General features: G+C 34.6%; 1 protein-coding gene across 6 annotated transcripts in view; it reads left to right on the top strand.

Moving 5' to 3' along the window:
• The window catches only part of MRPL3 (mitochondrial ribosomal protein L3), a 174190-nt gene that overhangs the window by 25527 nt on the left and 132261 nt on the right, over positions 1-16402 (top strand). For 4 of the 6 annotated variants that reach the window (XR_009211712.1, XR_009211713.1, XM_058433729.1 and 1 more), the window contains 3 exons: positions 6054-6162; positions 7586-7663; positions 9074-9151. Coding sequence is in view for 4 of the 6 variants with exons in the window: in XM_058433729.1 (XP_058289712.1) it covers positions 6054-6162; positions 7586-7663; positions 9074-9151 (265 nt within the window). In the remaining 2 variants the exon portion in view is untranslated. The other 2 variants (XM_032144357.2, XM_058433730.1) reach the window with 2 other exon arrangements.

A 16402-nucleotide genomic window follows, 5' to 3' on the forward strand; every position in this document is an offset into this window, starting at 1 on the left:
TGGCTTCTCAAGGGAGAGACTCAGGGGATGGGAATTTTAGAGGAAGTTCTCAGAGGACACAGAATGGATGGGTTTAAAAGCAGGTATATGGTCACTCTTCACCTTATGGACATTTCATTTTATCCCCATAGACAAGTATATCCAGAATCATGCAATGAAAGGCAGTTTCTCACAAAGAAATACATGATGGATTTATATTAAAACCTGTGTGTCTGCTGGTAGGCATTTGGGCATTTGTCACAATATAGCAAGGGAATGCAATTCTCATAGTAAGAATCTCTAGAGATTTATAGAATTCAGCGGGAAACATTAAATTGTGCGTTCCCTTCTGCAGGATTATTAGCCATAGCTTTAAGTTTCTCCCCTTTTCTTCAAACCATCTTTTCAAACTAAAAGGCATGCCCATTATACAATAATCGGAAACTGTAGGACAGAAGAAAGGAGACTTAATCCCCTGTCTTCCCAGGACACAGCTATAGCCAGTAACAAATTTTACTCTACTTCTCTAGACTGGGCACTACGGCTAAATAATACACAGTTTCTACCCTTCGTGCACTGAAAGTGTCCTAAGGGGAAATGGACTGAGAAGCAAGGACAATAATGTTTCCTGGATTAAATGATACATCTGAATTTCTATATTTTAGTATAGATACTCAAAATACATCTTTTATGTCTTCTTAATTTTCAAATATATCTCACTAAAATTGGGATCTCTGTGTTCTTTCCACTTTAAGCTTTCCTTTATTTGATTTTTTTCTGCTATCATTAATTAAAAACTACAGCAGAAAATGGGTAAGAGATATAAAATATAAAGTATTTGTATATTATTTTCAGTAAAATGAAGATTTTATTTTATATGACCTGTGAAAACCTTTTACTTGAAAGGTGTCTGGCTATGCTAAGTATAGATTAGTTCGTTTCTTGCTTTTGTTTTATTTTTGTTCTCAAGTTGAGTGACAACTGAGAGTAGTATAAATACTTGAACCTCCCATGGATCAACAGGTACACTCTGTTCTCCCTAATCTGAATTCAGCCAATAATTTGTCATGTTATTTGTGTTTTGTTCTTTTGTTTAAAGGTTACTGAAGAGGTTCTCATTGTACAGAGTATAACTACATGATGTATTCTAGAGCTAGATTGAAAAGCAATCTGTAATTAGCCAACAGATAATTAGCACTTTCAGGATACCACTTTTATCTTATAATTATTTACTCTTAAAATGAGCTAAATTATCTTCTGTAGTTCACCTGGCATGTGTTCTATTGGTGCATGCACTCATGCTCTCTTTTTAAGTTAGAGATCATCAGTTTTAAGAACACAGAAGTACCAGTAAACTTTCTACCAGGAATGGCCAATGTTGTTTACTTAGATTAGTGTTGCCAGTCTCTCTCCTTTTCTCTTTGAAGTGTTGTTTGCCAAATGATATGGTAAGTTCAAATTACTCTTTAGGTATTTCCTTTTTGTTTTTAAATTGCCAAGCACTGTACTTTCCAATTAGGTTCTAAAATTCAATGTTAAATGGAAACATTTGTTAAATTTTTAAAGCATAAAATATTTGATTATCCTCTTAGATGTTAGTTTACATAACTAAATAGTGGGTTTTTAATATGTGTTATGTTTTAGCTCTTTGATCAGGTATACACATTATTTTGAGTTTTCACATCCAAAAAATTATATACACACTGTTCACTTGCTTAATGTGAAGAATACGGTGTAAGCTATGTTTAAATTATTCTTATAAAAGTAACTTTTGACCTATGATTTGATAGTATTCAGCTGTTAAGTTGTAGATGCAATGTATCATTTTTGTTTTTAAGTTTGAGGTCTCACTATGTTGGCCAGGCTGGCCTCGCCTGACCTCAAGCAGCCCTCCCACCTCAACTTCCCAAAGTGCTGGGATTACAGGCATGTGCCACCACACCCAGCCTTATCCTTATTTTTAGAGTGGATTTTTGATGTATTGAAAACAAACTGTATTATTCACATAGGCTTTCTTCAATCCATTGCTGTCTGATAATTGTTTGCTGAATGCATAGCAAAGTCCTTGTGGAAATAAGTTTGTTTTTATAATCTTTTTCTTTTTGTCCTGTTTGTAAATGGCCTGAACAGTATACTATATAATAATAGCTAACATTGGTGGAGTTAGGGAACACTCTGTTAAAAATATGTTGATGTTTTATCTAGTAAAAGGTGAGAAAAATCTTCGTTTTAAGAGTAAAAATATGTCACATGCCTGGCATGGTGGCTCACACCTGTAATCCCAAAACTTTGGGAGGCCCAGGTGGGAGGATCACTCAAGGCTAGAAGTTCGAGACAAGCCTAAGCAACAAAGCAAGATCCCTCTATCCACCAAAAAAATTAAAAATTAGCTGAGTGTGGTGGCATGCACCTGTAGTCTGTAGTCCTAGCTACTCGTGAGGTTGAGACAGGAGGATTGCTTGAGACCAGCAGTTTAAGACTGCAGTGAGTTATCACTGTACCACTGCACTCTAGCATGGTTGGCAGAATAAGACCCGGTCTCTTTAAAAAAAAAAAAAAAAAAAAAAAAATTTAAAAAGTCTAGTACAGTCTTACAATTTTTTCCAGTCTTTTTATTGTGTCATTTATACTGATATAGTCAAAGACAAATTTTATTTCTAATTGACACATTGCAGTTGTATTTATGGGGTACAAGTTGATGTTTTAATATGTGTATATATTGTATAATGATCAAATTAGGATAGTTACGGTACCTGTTACTTCATGCATTTATCTTTTTTTGTGGTGAGAACATTCAAAAACATTCCTAGCTATTTTGTAATATATAATAATTTACTGTTAACCATAGATACCCTAGTGTACCATAGAACACCAGAACTTATTCCTTCTATCTACCTATTAACCAACCTCTCCCCATCTTCCTCATTCCCATCCCCATCCTCTCCCCAGTCTCTGGGTAACCACTGTTGCACTCTCTACTTCTATGATAGCAACATTTTTTAGATTCCACATGTGAGTGAGATCATACATTATTTGTCTTTCTGTGTGTGGTATATTTCACTTAACATAATGTCCTCCAGTTTCATTAATGTTGCAAATGGCAGGATTTTATTTTTTATGACAGAATCATATTCCATGTGTATATGTGCCACATTTCCTTTATCCATTTGTCTGTTGTTGGACACTTAGGTTGATTCTGTATCTTGGCTATTGTGAATGGTGCTCAATAAATGTAAGATAGCTCTTCAACATGTTGATGTCATGTCCTTTGGATATCTACCCCATAGTGGGATTGCTGGACCATATGGTCATCATATTTTTAATGTTTTGAGGGATGCTTCCATACTGTTTTCCATAGTGGCTATACTAATTTATATCCCCACTAACAGTATATGTGTTCTCTCGTCCACATTCTCACCAACGCTTGTTTTCTTTTGTCTTTTTGACAGTAGCCATTCTAACTGGAATGAGATGGTATCTGCTTGTGGTTTTGATTTGCATTTCCCTGATAATTAGTGGTTTTGAACATTTTTCATATACTTGTTGGCCATTTCTTTGTCTCTTTTTGAGAAATGTGTTAAGATATTTTGCTCATTTTTTAATTGGGTTACTTGGGGTTTTTTTAGTTGTTTGAGTTCCTTTGCAAACTATTTTAGTTTTTTTTGCAGTTCTTTTAGTATACGTTTTAGATATCTCCTGTCAGATGTAGTTTGCAGATGTTTTCTCCCATTCTGTAGGTTGTCTCTTTGCTTTGTTTCTTTTGCTGTGCAAAAAGCTTTTGAGTTTGATGTAATGTGTCTTTTCTTTTGTTGCCTGTGCTTTTGAGGTCTCATTTAAAAATACTTGCCCAGCCCAGTATTATGAAGCATTTCCCCTATATTTTCTTCTAGTAGTTTCATACTTTTTTTTTTCATTAAGTCTTTAATCCATTTTGAATTGATTTTTGCATATGGTGAGAGAGAGGGGTCTGACCTCATTACATGTGGATATTCAAGTTTTCCAGCACCATGTATAGAAGAGACTGTCTTTCCCCAGTGTGTGGTATTGCCACCTTTGTCAAAAATCAATTGACCATTATGTGTGAATTTATTTCTGGGCTCTCTGTTCTGTTCCATTGTTGTGTGTGTCTGTTTTTATGCCAGTAGCATGCTGTTTTGGCTCCTATAGCTTTGTGTAGTATGTTTTGAAGTCAAGTAGTATGATGTCTCCAGCTTTTTTATTCTTACTCAGGATTGCTTTGGCTATTCAGTGTCTTTTGTGGTTCCGTATGAATTCTAGGATTATTTTTTCTATTTCTGTGAAGCATGTCATTTGTATTTTGATAGAGATTGCATTAAATCTGTAGACCACTTTGTATAGTATGGCCATTTTAGCAATTCTTCCAGTTCATGAACAGGGGATAGCTTTCCATTTACCCACATCCTGTGCAGTTTCTTTCATTAATGTTTTATCATTTTCAGTGTAGAAATCTTTCACTTCCATTATTAAGTTTATTCCTGGGTATTTATTTTTTCGTAGCTATTGGAAATGGAATTGTTTTCTTGATTTTTTTTTCAGATAGTTCACTATTAGTATATAGAAACACTACCAATTTTTATATGTTAATTTTATATCCTGCAACTTTACTGAATTTATTCTAACACTTTTTTGGTGGAGTCTAGGATTTCCTATATATGATGTATCATCTGCAAATGGGACAACTTTACTTCTTCCTTTACAATTTGGATACCTTTTATTTCTTTCTCTTGCGTAATTGCTCTAAGACTTCTAGCACTGTGTTGAATGGAAGTGGTGAAAGTGGGCATACTTGTCTTGTTCCTGATCTTAGGGGAATAGCTGAAAGCATAACATCAGTATGTTTGTCATATATGGCCTTTGTTGTTTCAAGCTGCATACCTTCTATACCTAATATAGTGAGCATTTCAGAAACAAACTTTAATAATGCTTTAGCTTTAGTGTTGTTTGCTTTCTACCTCGACCATGGGGTGTTCTTCTAGGTAAACAGAATTTGAAAATAGAGTGATTTCATTTTAAAAGGAGATTTTAGATTAGTAAGAAGTTGTTACTCTCTGATTTTATTTCTCCATTTGTTTCTTCTCAACCCTGAGATGAAGATCCTTCTGATATCTTCTAAGATAAAATTTGTTCAGCATTTAGAGCATTATTTTTTTCTACTTAGTCCTCTATTGTACTAGTACCTATTGCTGCCTAGCACGTTATCCTAAAACTTAATAGCTTAAAATAACAAATATTTATTACCTCAGTTTCTGTGCTCAGAAATCCCATTATAACTCACCTGGATGCCTCTGAGTTGGGGTCTCTCCCAAAGCTGCAGTCAAGCATCAGCCAGGGCTGTAGTCATGTCAAGGTTCTAATTGGGGAGAATCTGCCTCTGTACCCACTAATAGTCCATTGGCAGACCTCAGGTCCTTCCTTAATAGCTGGAGGCATCCTTGCGGCATGTCTCTCCACAGGACAGTTTACACTAGCTGTGGAAGTTGGCTTCCTTCAGAGCCTGGCAAGCAAGAGAGTACCAAGATGGAAGCTACAGTCTCTTTGTAACCAAATCTCAGAAGTGACATCTCATCACTCTTGCCATATTTTATTAGAAGCAAGGGACTAGGTTCACCCAGACTCAAGGGGAGGGAATTAAGTAAGAGTATGAGTACCAGGAGGTGGTGATCTTTGGGTTCCATCTTAATGGCTGCTTGCCATATCTGTTATAAGTACTTTGAAACTTCTAGAGCTTTTCCATTTTTGCTGTGTCATCTTCACAGAATTAGGATAATAAAACTCCTGTTCAGATAAAATTCCCTGTGCTTAGCTTGCTGGTGTCTCACAATCTTGAATTAATCATTTTATATAGAATTAGACTCCAGGAAGGGGTGCAGACCAAGACAGAGATAAAGGAATGTTTATTTGCAGTTTTGCTTGTATAGCCTTTTCTGGTTATTTAGATAAGAAGCATTGTTAAAACTCTAACAAGAATGTATACAGTTGGTACTAGAAAGTGTGCAATTGGGAATGGTCTGTGCTCTTTTCATTATGTAAATTCTAACGTTTGTTTTGTTCAGTATTGGTAAAGGTTTTCAAGGTGTCATGAAAAGATGGGGATTTAAAGGCCAGCCTGCTACACATGGTCAAACGAAAACCCACAGGAGACCTGGAGCTATTGCAACTGGTGTGAGTATAACTAGTGAAGCTCTTTTTAATGCTAAATATTCAACTTCTGCACATGTAGTCCTCAGTCCGTCCTTGATATGAAGTCACATAATTTTAGCCTGACACCAGGGGGCTCCATGTACTTGTCACCCTTTTATGGATCCTTGCCCCTCACTCATTTCCCACAGCCAGACTAGAATTAGTTATATTCCACAAGGTTAGCTGAGCATCTGTAGTTTGGCTGTATATACCCTGAGTCTAAATTTAAAATGTACTTTGTGCAAATGTTGAATTCAGTTTGTTTTTTGAATTAGTATCAGTTAGCAATTCTGAAATAATTTTCTGTGAATTGTAGGATTGAGTAGATGAGTAAATGTATTGATGATGGAGCTAGGTTTCTCACTATTGGAAAAGGGCGTTAAAGTATGAAAATGGGAAAATTAAAATGAACCGTATAGTGTTGAATTCAACTATAAGTATGCATATACTGTTTGGTGGGGGAGGGAAATGCATGCATGCACACAAGGAAAAAATGTAGCACACAGAGAAATAGAGGGGTGTGTGTGTGTGTGTGTGTGTGTGTGTGTGTGTCTTAGTTCTGTCTACTGGAACATTGTAGTCATGTATAACGGAATATATTTGTAGAATGAATAAGAGTGATACTTAGTCTGTAATACTCAGAATTGTCTTTTAAGCCTGTTGGTTACATTTTAAACATGTCTAATGCCATGATGAAGTACTTCCACTGGGAGTTTCACCTGTTAATGTGAGAGCAGCTGATGGAAAAGTGTTTATATTGTGAGAATTCATGTGTTGTAAGAAGCTGTTCCATTTTAGTCATAATTCAGATTTGCTTCTTTAGATGTAGAACTATTATCCATTATCAGAGCCAAAATCAGAGACTGTGTGAAGCTGTTAGATTTATGTAAATCAGAGAAAACCAGGGCTAGCCAAACTAGTATTCTGATAACTAACTCTGTCCTTGAATAATTTTGGTCAAGGAAAGTAACATCTAAAGCAAGGAGGAGTAGGACCATTCCAGCACCAGTGGTATGGATGAAGTCCATTAAGTCAGTTAATATGGAAGATGAGTTCAAAACAGGCCTGGCAGTCCGTTTTTTTTCTTTGAATGATGGTGTCAGTGTGTCTGTATGCCCTTGTCCTTTTTTAATTCTTAGCCAGTATTAGGTCAGTTGTTACTGAGTTTTTCTCCTAAATCTGTTTCTTAGTCTGTATTTATTTTATCAGTCTAGTCTCATTAGAAAGGAAATCCTCTAGGAGTAAATATGTCTAAATCCATATTTAGTTCCTTACTGGGACCTAGCCAAATAGGGGAAAAATAAAACATTTTAATAATTTATATTTTTAGTTTGCATTGTGGCTTGATCAGTGCTGTTTAAAATTGATAGCACTTAAAAGTGTTAACTTTAGTTTTCTCATTTAGGATATTGCCAGAGTCTGGCCTGGAACTAAAATGCCTGGAAAAATGGGAAACATATATAGGACCTCATATGGACTGAAAGTAAGTGTTACAAGTGGTTCTTTTTAGGAACAGCTAAATTGTCTAAATGCAAAGGCAGTAGAATATGTATTTAATCTGTGTCTGTATCATTGTTCTAAGAGGCTTTAAAATTATTGAGGAAAAGAGGATACATGAATTATGTGTGTGTGTATGTACACTCTAGTTGTAGTAATGGTGGTAGTAATGATAGTGTATATTTCAAGCCATGAAAAGTGCAGTCATTAAAGAGACAAAATTAATAGTCCACTCTTGAACCTGGAAGATTTTTACAAGATATTGTTGCATGAAAAAAGTAAGATTCAGAGCATTCAGTATAATACTCTTTATTGAGTAAAAGATTGAACAAAAGCTCTCTACATATGTATGTTGCTGTGCCATCATATAATGAGTGGAAGGGTATATACCAGGTTCTTGGATTATATATCAAATGTGTGTATGTGTGTGTGTGTGTGTGTGTGGAAGTGGATGTAGGTAAGGAGGAGAGTGGGAGACAATCAAAATAGGAGGAAACAATAGCACTACAAAAGGATTATGATATCTGTTTTTATAAAAAATATCTGTGTATATTTAAAAGAGAAGTTGAATTCAATCTCTACCAATGAGAAATGTATCTAAGTAACACTGAGTAATACTATAATGGATGCTGTGTGATTATATTTCTGTTAAACAACTAATGTTTATGTTTGTTTGCATGTATATTTTAAAGTGTAGGAAGTACAAAGACGAAAATAAGCCCCCATAAGACAATACCCAAAGACGATCACTGGAAACATTTTGGTGCATATCCTCTCAGTCTCTATTCTAGATACCTTTTATATATAAATTTTGACCAGGAGAAGTTTTCAAATTTTTTATAATTAAACCTAAGATTTTTTTACCCCTTCTATTACATTTATACTCATCAGAGACCATTTATTTGTTGTATTTTGTTCGTGTGTGTGATTTTAATTTCTGTAATATTTAATACTTATTCATTATTAGATAGGAGCCATGGGTCAAACTTGATTCCTTCTCCAAATATTTTATTTTCTCAGTACCATTTTTTGACCAGTCATTCTCTCCCGTTTATGTACGTTTTTTCTCCACATGGAGATCTTTTGAGGACCATCTACTCAGCCCACTTACTTTAAAAATTAGAATCAGTGAGGTTGTGGCTTCTCCAGCCTCTAGTTACAGCAAGCTAGTAGTAACTAAAAATAAAATAAAATTGAATTTCCACTTGTTATTGTTAATGGTACCAACAGAGTCCTTTGAGATATCCAAATAGTCATGAAGTTTTTCAGGTCTTATTCAACATTCTGAAGTACTGGTAAGATTATTACTTTACAAGCAACTTACATCCTCTGCTTTTAGTAACATCATTTTAATACAAGTATATCCTAAAATTTTTGGTTTTATTTCATGCTTTAGGTGTGGAGAATAAACACAAAGCACAACATAATCTATGTAAATGGCTCTGTACCTGGACATAAAAATTGCTTAGTAAAGGTAAGTATGTGTCTTCTTTTTTTTCTTTTTTTTGTTTCTTACTCGCAAGCTAACAAATTGCTATCTTTATTTTCTATTGTTTATATATGTGGATATTTGCCATAAAGTCTCCTTTGACTCATATGTGGCTCATAAATAAATGGCTTTTTTCCACATGTTCTCTCCTGAATCTTTCTGCTTTTTAGTACCACCTGAGTGAAAAAAATGCACAAGATAACCTGTATTCTGTTTCCTTAAAACCAAGAACCTGTAAAAAGGGTAAGGCTGCGTATTAGTCCATCCTAATAGAATGGATGGACTCCTATAAAGAAATACCTAAGATTGGGTAATTTATAAATAAAAGAGGTTTAATTGGCTCGTGGTTCTGCAGGCTGTTCAGGAAGCATTGCTAGGGAGGCCTCAGGAAACTTACAATCATGGCAAAAGGGGAAGGAGAGACGGACATGTCTTACATGGCTGGAGCAGGAGGAAGAGAGAGAAGGGGGAGGTGCTACACATTTTTAAACAACAAGATCTTGTGAGAACTCACTATCATGAGAACAGCAAGGGGGAAGTCTGCCCCCATGATCCAATCACTTCCCACCAGGCCCCTCTTCCAACATTGGGGATTACAATTTGACATGAGATTTGGGCGGGGACAAAAATCCAAACCATATCAGGCCAGTAAGCAGAAAGATCTTCAGGAATATGAGAAGGATATTTGGAAAACTATTGCCGAAATACCAGTATATCTCTGTCCTTCCAAAAGGAACATGTTAGCTTTTTGAAGTGCTCCATCTACAAATGAATGGATAAAGAAGATGTGGGGGTGTGTGTGTGTGTGTGTGTGTGTGTGTGTGTGTGTGTGTGTGCGCGCGCGCGCACGCGTGCGCGTGTATAGCTGAAGATATTCTCGAGAATGCACACACACACTAGAATAATCTTCAGCCATAAACAGAATGAATTGCTGTTGTTTGTGGTGACGTGGATAAACCTGGAGGACATTATGTTAAGTGTAATAAGCTAGGCACAGAAAGACAAATATTGCATGATCTCACTTTTATGTAGAATCTAAAAAAGTTGATTTCATAGAAGTAGAGAGCAGAATGGTTTTACCAGAGGCTGGGGGAAGATAGTGGGGAGGAGAGCTGGCAGAGGTGGTCTACAAGCACAGAGTTAGTTAGGAAGAATACATTCCAGTGTTCTGTTGTATAGTAGGGTGACTGACTATAGCTAATAGTAATGTATATTTCAATATAGGTAGAAGAGAGGATTTTGAATGTTATCACCATAAAAGAAATGATACATATTTAAAGTAATGGATATGCTGGTTATCCTGATTTTATCATTATACAATGTATATGTATTGAGACATCACACTGTACCCCATATATATGTACAATTATGTGTCAATTATAAGTAAACCCTGCCCCCACCCCCCAAAAAAATGCTTTTTTGGCTTTTAAAAGAGTTACTTTGACAAACCAGAAATACATGAGGTAAAAATTGGAATCATCAGAAGTGGTTAAAGGTAGACATTTGAGGGGGAGCTTTTTTATTATTAGTAGCACCATGCCCTGATTATATCTTTTAAGTGTTTTTCTTAAAAAAAAAAAAAAAAAAAAAAAAAAGAAAGTAAAAAATTTGTACCAATAGCTCAGATACATTTTAATAAAAACTCTTTAAGTTCTCAGAGACTTACTTCCATAAAGTAGAAAATAAATATTCTGCCTGGGGTTTATTCCAACATAATACAAATTTTCTTACCTCTGAGTTTTGAATCTTCCATGCTGAAAATAAGTTTGTATTAGAAGTTATGTCAGCTGTTCTCCAGAGTATATTCTTCATTGATTTTCCAATGATAGCAGCAAAAAAATAGTGAAACTTAATCCTCTGATTTTTTTTAAACTCAGTGTTTCCTTATATATTTTTTTCATTTCTAGGTTCCATTACTAGCATAAGGAATAATTTTTTGAAATCTTGCAAGGAATAAGAGTTTTGCTTTTTAAAATTACCTTTCTGGGACACTTCACTTACTGACTGGATTATTCTCATTTTTCTTAAAGAAAAAAATGCATTTAAGCCAGGCCTGGTGGGTTGCATCTGTAGTTCCAGCTACTCAGGAGGCTGAAGTGGGAGGATAGGATCACGTGGCCTCAGGAGTTGGAGGCTGCAGTGAGCCATGATCACACCACTGCCTTCTAGCCTGAGCAACAGAGTGGGACCTCGCTTCTTAAAAAAAAAAAGAAAAGAAAAATGTATTTGATGAATTTTTGTAAGTCTTGTTTTTTCCTTAAGTTTGCAGGTTTTTAAGTTTAAGTAGGTTTCTAGTCCCCAAGTAAGGCAGTCATACTTACAATGACAGATAGTTGAAGCCAGAGGATTGTCATTGTACTTCCCATAGTATTTTGTCTTCATAATTCATATGAAGACATATCTTCATATCCCTGACCCCACATTTCAGATCACAGGTTATAAATAGCACAACCTGATAAAGGAGAAGGATTATTTTTTATGATAAAAGTATACTGGACACCAGATCAATTTTTAAATGTCAAATCCTCCTTTTCTGCCCATTTTTCTACATACATGATTCTAGGCTGGTTTTCTAGCTGAACCTTACCATTGCTGTGACTTCTCAAGTACTACCACAACATCTTCTCAAGTACTTCTACAATATCCCTGTTACCAGCAGAGATGAATGGTCAATTGTCTTGAAAAACTATAGTACATACAATGACATTGTGATATAGTTGTATAAATAGTTGATAACCAGTAACATTTATTACTGAGATTTATCGTCTACTTCAATAAAAGGTTATTTCCAAAAACTCTATTCACTCTCATAATCGATAATAGTTTGCCATCACTGAAGATACTCAGAAGATACACCAAAGAGTTCTAAAACAGGAGTCTAAATACATTTTGAGAAACTGGCATCAGAACAATGTCTAGTCCCCTTTGAACTATTAACACACTAGTGAGTATATTTCTAGCAAGTATATTTGTATAATAAAAGAATGCATCCTTTAAAAAAATCTTTGAAATATGATGTTTAAATAACTTTCTTCTGTAACCTTAAAGTATCTGCCCAGGCATTAATTAAGGTGTGAATTTGGGGAACATTTTGTAGGTTTGTGTTTTAAATGGTAAAACTTGCTATGTCCTCTCACTCCATTATTTCCGTTCTTCCAATGACTCCGTAGCAGGTAAATTAATCCTTCCTTGCCCATGGGTTTTGAACCACTTCCTAGTGGGCAGCCAACTTTGTTAACATCCACTCACTTCTTGGGAGCTTTTGTTTCCTCAGAGTACAGGGTTACCAATAACTTTTTTTTTAAGATTCCAAAGTTAGTGAAGATAGTCTTAGAGATGACCCACCTATTTAATTGGCATTAGCTTTTTGTTTTGCTGTTTGGATTCACTAAATGTATTAATGAAGACTAAAGAACTATTGTTTACAGCATAATAAGTATAAATGTATGTTCTAAAATACGGTTCATTTGTGTTCATTCCTATGTCCTGTATATCATTTATTTTCAGATTTGCCTGGCTTTTGTGTGTCCTTCCCCCACATTTTCTTAAAAGATTTAGACTGGTTTGCTGATAGACATAAAAAGAATGAGGTAGATAATTGAGGGAGTCTTGGTGCAGGCAGGGAAATAATAAACCTGAGGTAAGATTAAATAGACAAAAATACATATGGGCTGCAGACCTTTGGCCCTCAACTTTTGCACCACTAAGACAAAAATGGTTGAGATGTCATTTACATTTCAGATCCATGAATTATAATACTTAGATTTTATAAACAGCGCTTCTGTCGTCTAAAATATTTCTCAGGTATAATAGTTCTATGAAAGTGTGAAAGCAACTGAGAATTATCTCTTTGGGTCATTGATGACTAAATTTTTGTTTCTCAAATTAGCACAGAAAGTTTTGTTGTGATTGGTTTTATTGCTTAGGTTTTATTTTCAATCCTAAATACTGAGCAAGTTTAAATTGTTAAGAATATGACTTTTTCCCTTCTTAAAGTTCTACCTAAGATTAATGGATTGGGGGGACAAAACTAAACAAGTTTATTTTCTTCTGGGTAATTTACTGATAATTTCTTGAAACAATTTTAATAAGAGGGATTAAAGTAGATCTGTTTTTCTGTACTAAGCTGTTCCTAGCAGCTGTGTACTTTATTTCAGTCAAATTATTCATTTCTTATTGCTAAAGTAATTATGCCTCATTTTACTCTGTGTATATAATTACATGTAATTTTTTTTTAAAACTTTACTTATGAATGAAGGCTATAGAATGAGTCAGAAGTTCTGAAGTATCCAATAATGTTTTCCAAAGATAAAACTCAACATTTTAGATCACATCAGTACCTATATTAAAATTGTTCAGTCTGTGAATTCACAGATATAATTAGAATTTTTGAGAATATATAGAGTTAACAGAGCTCTTATAGGTCTGTTACTGTTTTTTGCTAAATATTCTGTCTTTAACTTATCAATAAGAATGTATGCTCTGACATACATTGTGCTGCATTTATTGTATATGAAGGTAGGATTGGTTCTTGTTGTTCACACTTATAAGCAGAAAAATGCACTAAGGCCATGGGAGTATTCAGTGCTAAATCGAGAATGATATAAAATAGTCTCAACTTAAAGGCCCTTACCCAAATTTGAAAATGCTGAAGAATTATCTTTAAATCTTCCATCAATACAGGACTTTTTTTTTTTTTTTTTGACCATGTGACATAGAAATACAATCTTGTTTGTTTTATTTGTTGGAGAAATGACTCTTTTGGTAGAGGAAGAAAAATGTAAGCTAATTTCCTTAATAAGAGATGATATTTTTGATTATGTGCACTTAGAGTTAAGACTAACAAAAATGCTAGTTTGTCAGGTCATTATATTTGAAAATGAATCCATATTAATGAAATTCAAGTAGTAATTTCAGAATGTAATTTCATCCTTTGGGGCAATCCTAGAGATTCTTACAAGTTAAGATACAAAGTAACAATTGGTGATTTTATCCTTATAGCTTCTTGAGTTTCTGTTACTGGCTTAGTCAAATTTTTTAGAATTAAAGGAAAGCATTGACTGAGTTCTTTTTACTCTATGTATGTAACAGTTGTGTTATTCACATTAGAAAATGTAGTAGCGGGTATTTCTTTGATTATGAATAATATCTGAAGACTCTACTTTTAAAGAACTTAATTGGTATCACTTACTAAGATTTTTGCCTTATCTCAGGTCAGAGATTCTAAACTGCCTGCATATAAGGATCTCGGTAAAAATCTACCATTCCCTACATATTTTCCTGATGGAGATGAAGAGGAACTGCCGGAAGATTTGTACGATGAAAACGTGTGTCAGCCCAGTGCGCCTTCTATTACATTTGCCTAACATCTTTGGATGTGGCAGAACCTTACATATTCTGTAAGCTTCCATGAGCCAGAGTGATACAATAACCACCAGAAATCATATTCTCCTTTCTTAGTCACAACAAAATCACACATGTCATCTTTGTCAAGGGCATAAATATATCATTCATATCCCCATTAAATTTTGTTAGAAAAATTACCACATTAAATATATGAGTTAAGTACATTGGATTTGCTGAAATTGGTGTTTGGCATATTAGCAAAATATTCTTAATTTGTGAACTCGATTCTTTTTTACTACATATTTCCCAAGTTATCTTAAGGTGTCTGGTCAATCTTTGTGAAATAGTGGTTGTGGAACAGTAGAAAACCATATAGGGACTATAGTGCAACCTATTTGAGTAAAGAAACCGTTTGCTAAAATGGAGAAAGTAAATAGATTTTTATTTAAATTACAGAAACGTGTTAAAGGCCGGACAAAAGAAAGACAATAAAATCACAAATTATCGGTCCTGTTTACATTTTTGTTGGGAGAGGTGATTACTTTTTAGTTTTATCACTCAATTATAAGATCAGTGTGTTTTGTTTTTGTTTTGTTTTGTTTTGTTTTAGGCAAGGTTTTGCTGTGTTGCCCAGGCTGGAGTGCAGTGCAGGGCTGCGATCTTGGCTCACTGTAGCCATGACCTTCTGAGCTCAAGTGATCCTTCCACCGCAGCCTCCCAAGTATCTGGGACTATAGGTGCCCACCACCATGCCTGGCTAATATTTGTATTTTTTGTAAAAATGGGATCGCACTATGTTGCCCAGGGTGGTCTTGAACTTCTGAGTTCAAGCTTTTTCCCTTCTGTGGCCTCCCCAAATGTCAGGATTAAGGCGTGAGCCACTGCACCCAGCCTACCTTTCAAAAAGAATTTATAATGATCTAAGATTGTATGTTCAACAAACTTATTAATCGTGTATTAATCAAAATGCTAATGGTTTGTGGGTTTCTTTTTAATTGTATGAAATTAACATGTATTTACTAATGGCTACTCATGACAAATAAGCTTAACCCTGTGTATAAGCATACCTCAGTTTAAATACTTGATTTCCTCTGAACCAGATTCTTAATTCACATCACCCGATACATTTGTTAGTCATAGTGTTAGATCTTCATGTGCTATACTGTCCTTGTTGTATCACATTTTTTACTTTAAATCCAAAGGTAGCCCTGTTTTTTTGAAGTTTTTATTTATACTTTATCTTATTCCATTGAAAATGTATGGCAATTAATAGGAAATCCACTCAGTAAAATAGAAAAATAAGAGAAAAATATTTAGGATAATATAAATTAGAATAGGCAATATTTTGGGGAGGGAATAGTGTCAACGTCATATAGATGAGCAGGCTATGCTGTGCAGAGTTGTTATATTCAGATAGTTTGGTTTTGAGCTTCCTGGGTGCTAAAGTAAAACAATATTATTTTTTAGATGCTGTTCGTTATTCATAAGTTTGATTAGTGATAATAATAGACTGTCATAGTCTTTAACTGGAGTAAATTACATTTAAAACCACCACACCGTATTTGGCTAAACAAAAATATCAAACTAGAAATTTGTTAACTTGTTTAAAGTTATCTCTAGTAATCATCATATACAAGGGTAAAATGCTAGAAGAATTCTTTTCAGGGATCAAACAAGGATACCCTCTACAACTTCTATTCAACGGTATTCTTGGGTGTCCTAGCCAGTGCAGTAAGACAAGTAAAAGTAATGAGATAAATTGGAAAGTAGGAGCAAATCTCATTATTTGTAAGAAATATTTACCTAGAAGATGAAAGGTAGACAACTGACAAGCTATCAGAACGAATAGAGTTGAAAAAGATAACAGTACAAGATTAATATACAAACATA

Source organism: Hylobates moloch, unplaced genomic scaffold (genome assembly GCF_009828535.3).
Source record: "Hylobates moloch isolate HMO894 unplaced genomic scaffold, HMol_V3 SCAFFOLD_22, whole genome shotgun sequence".
Classification (NCBI taxonomy): domain Eukaryota; kingdom Metazoa; phylum Chordata; class Mammalia; order Primates; family Hylobatidae; genus Hylobates; species Hylobates moloch.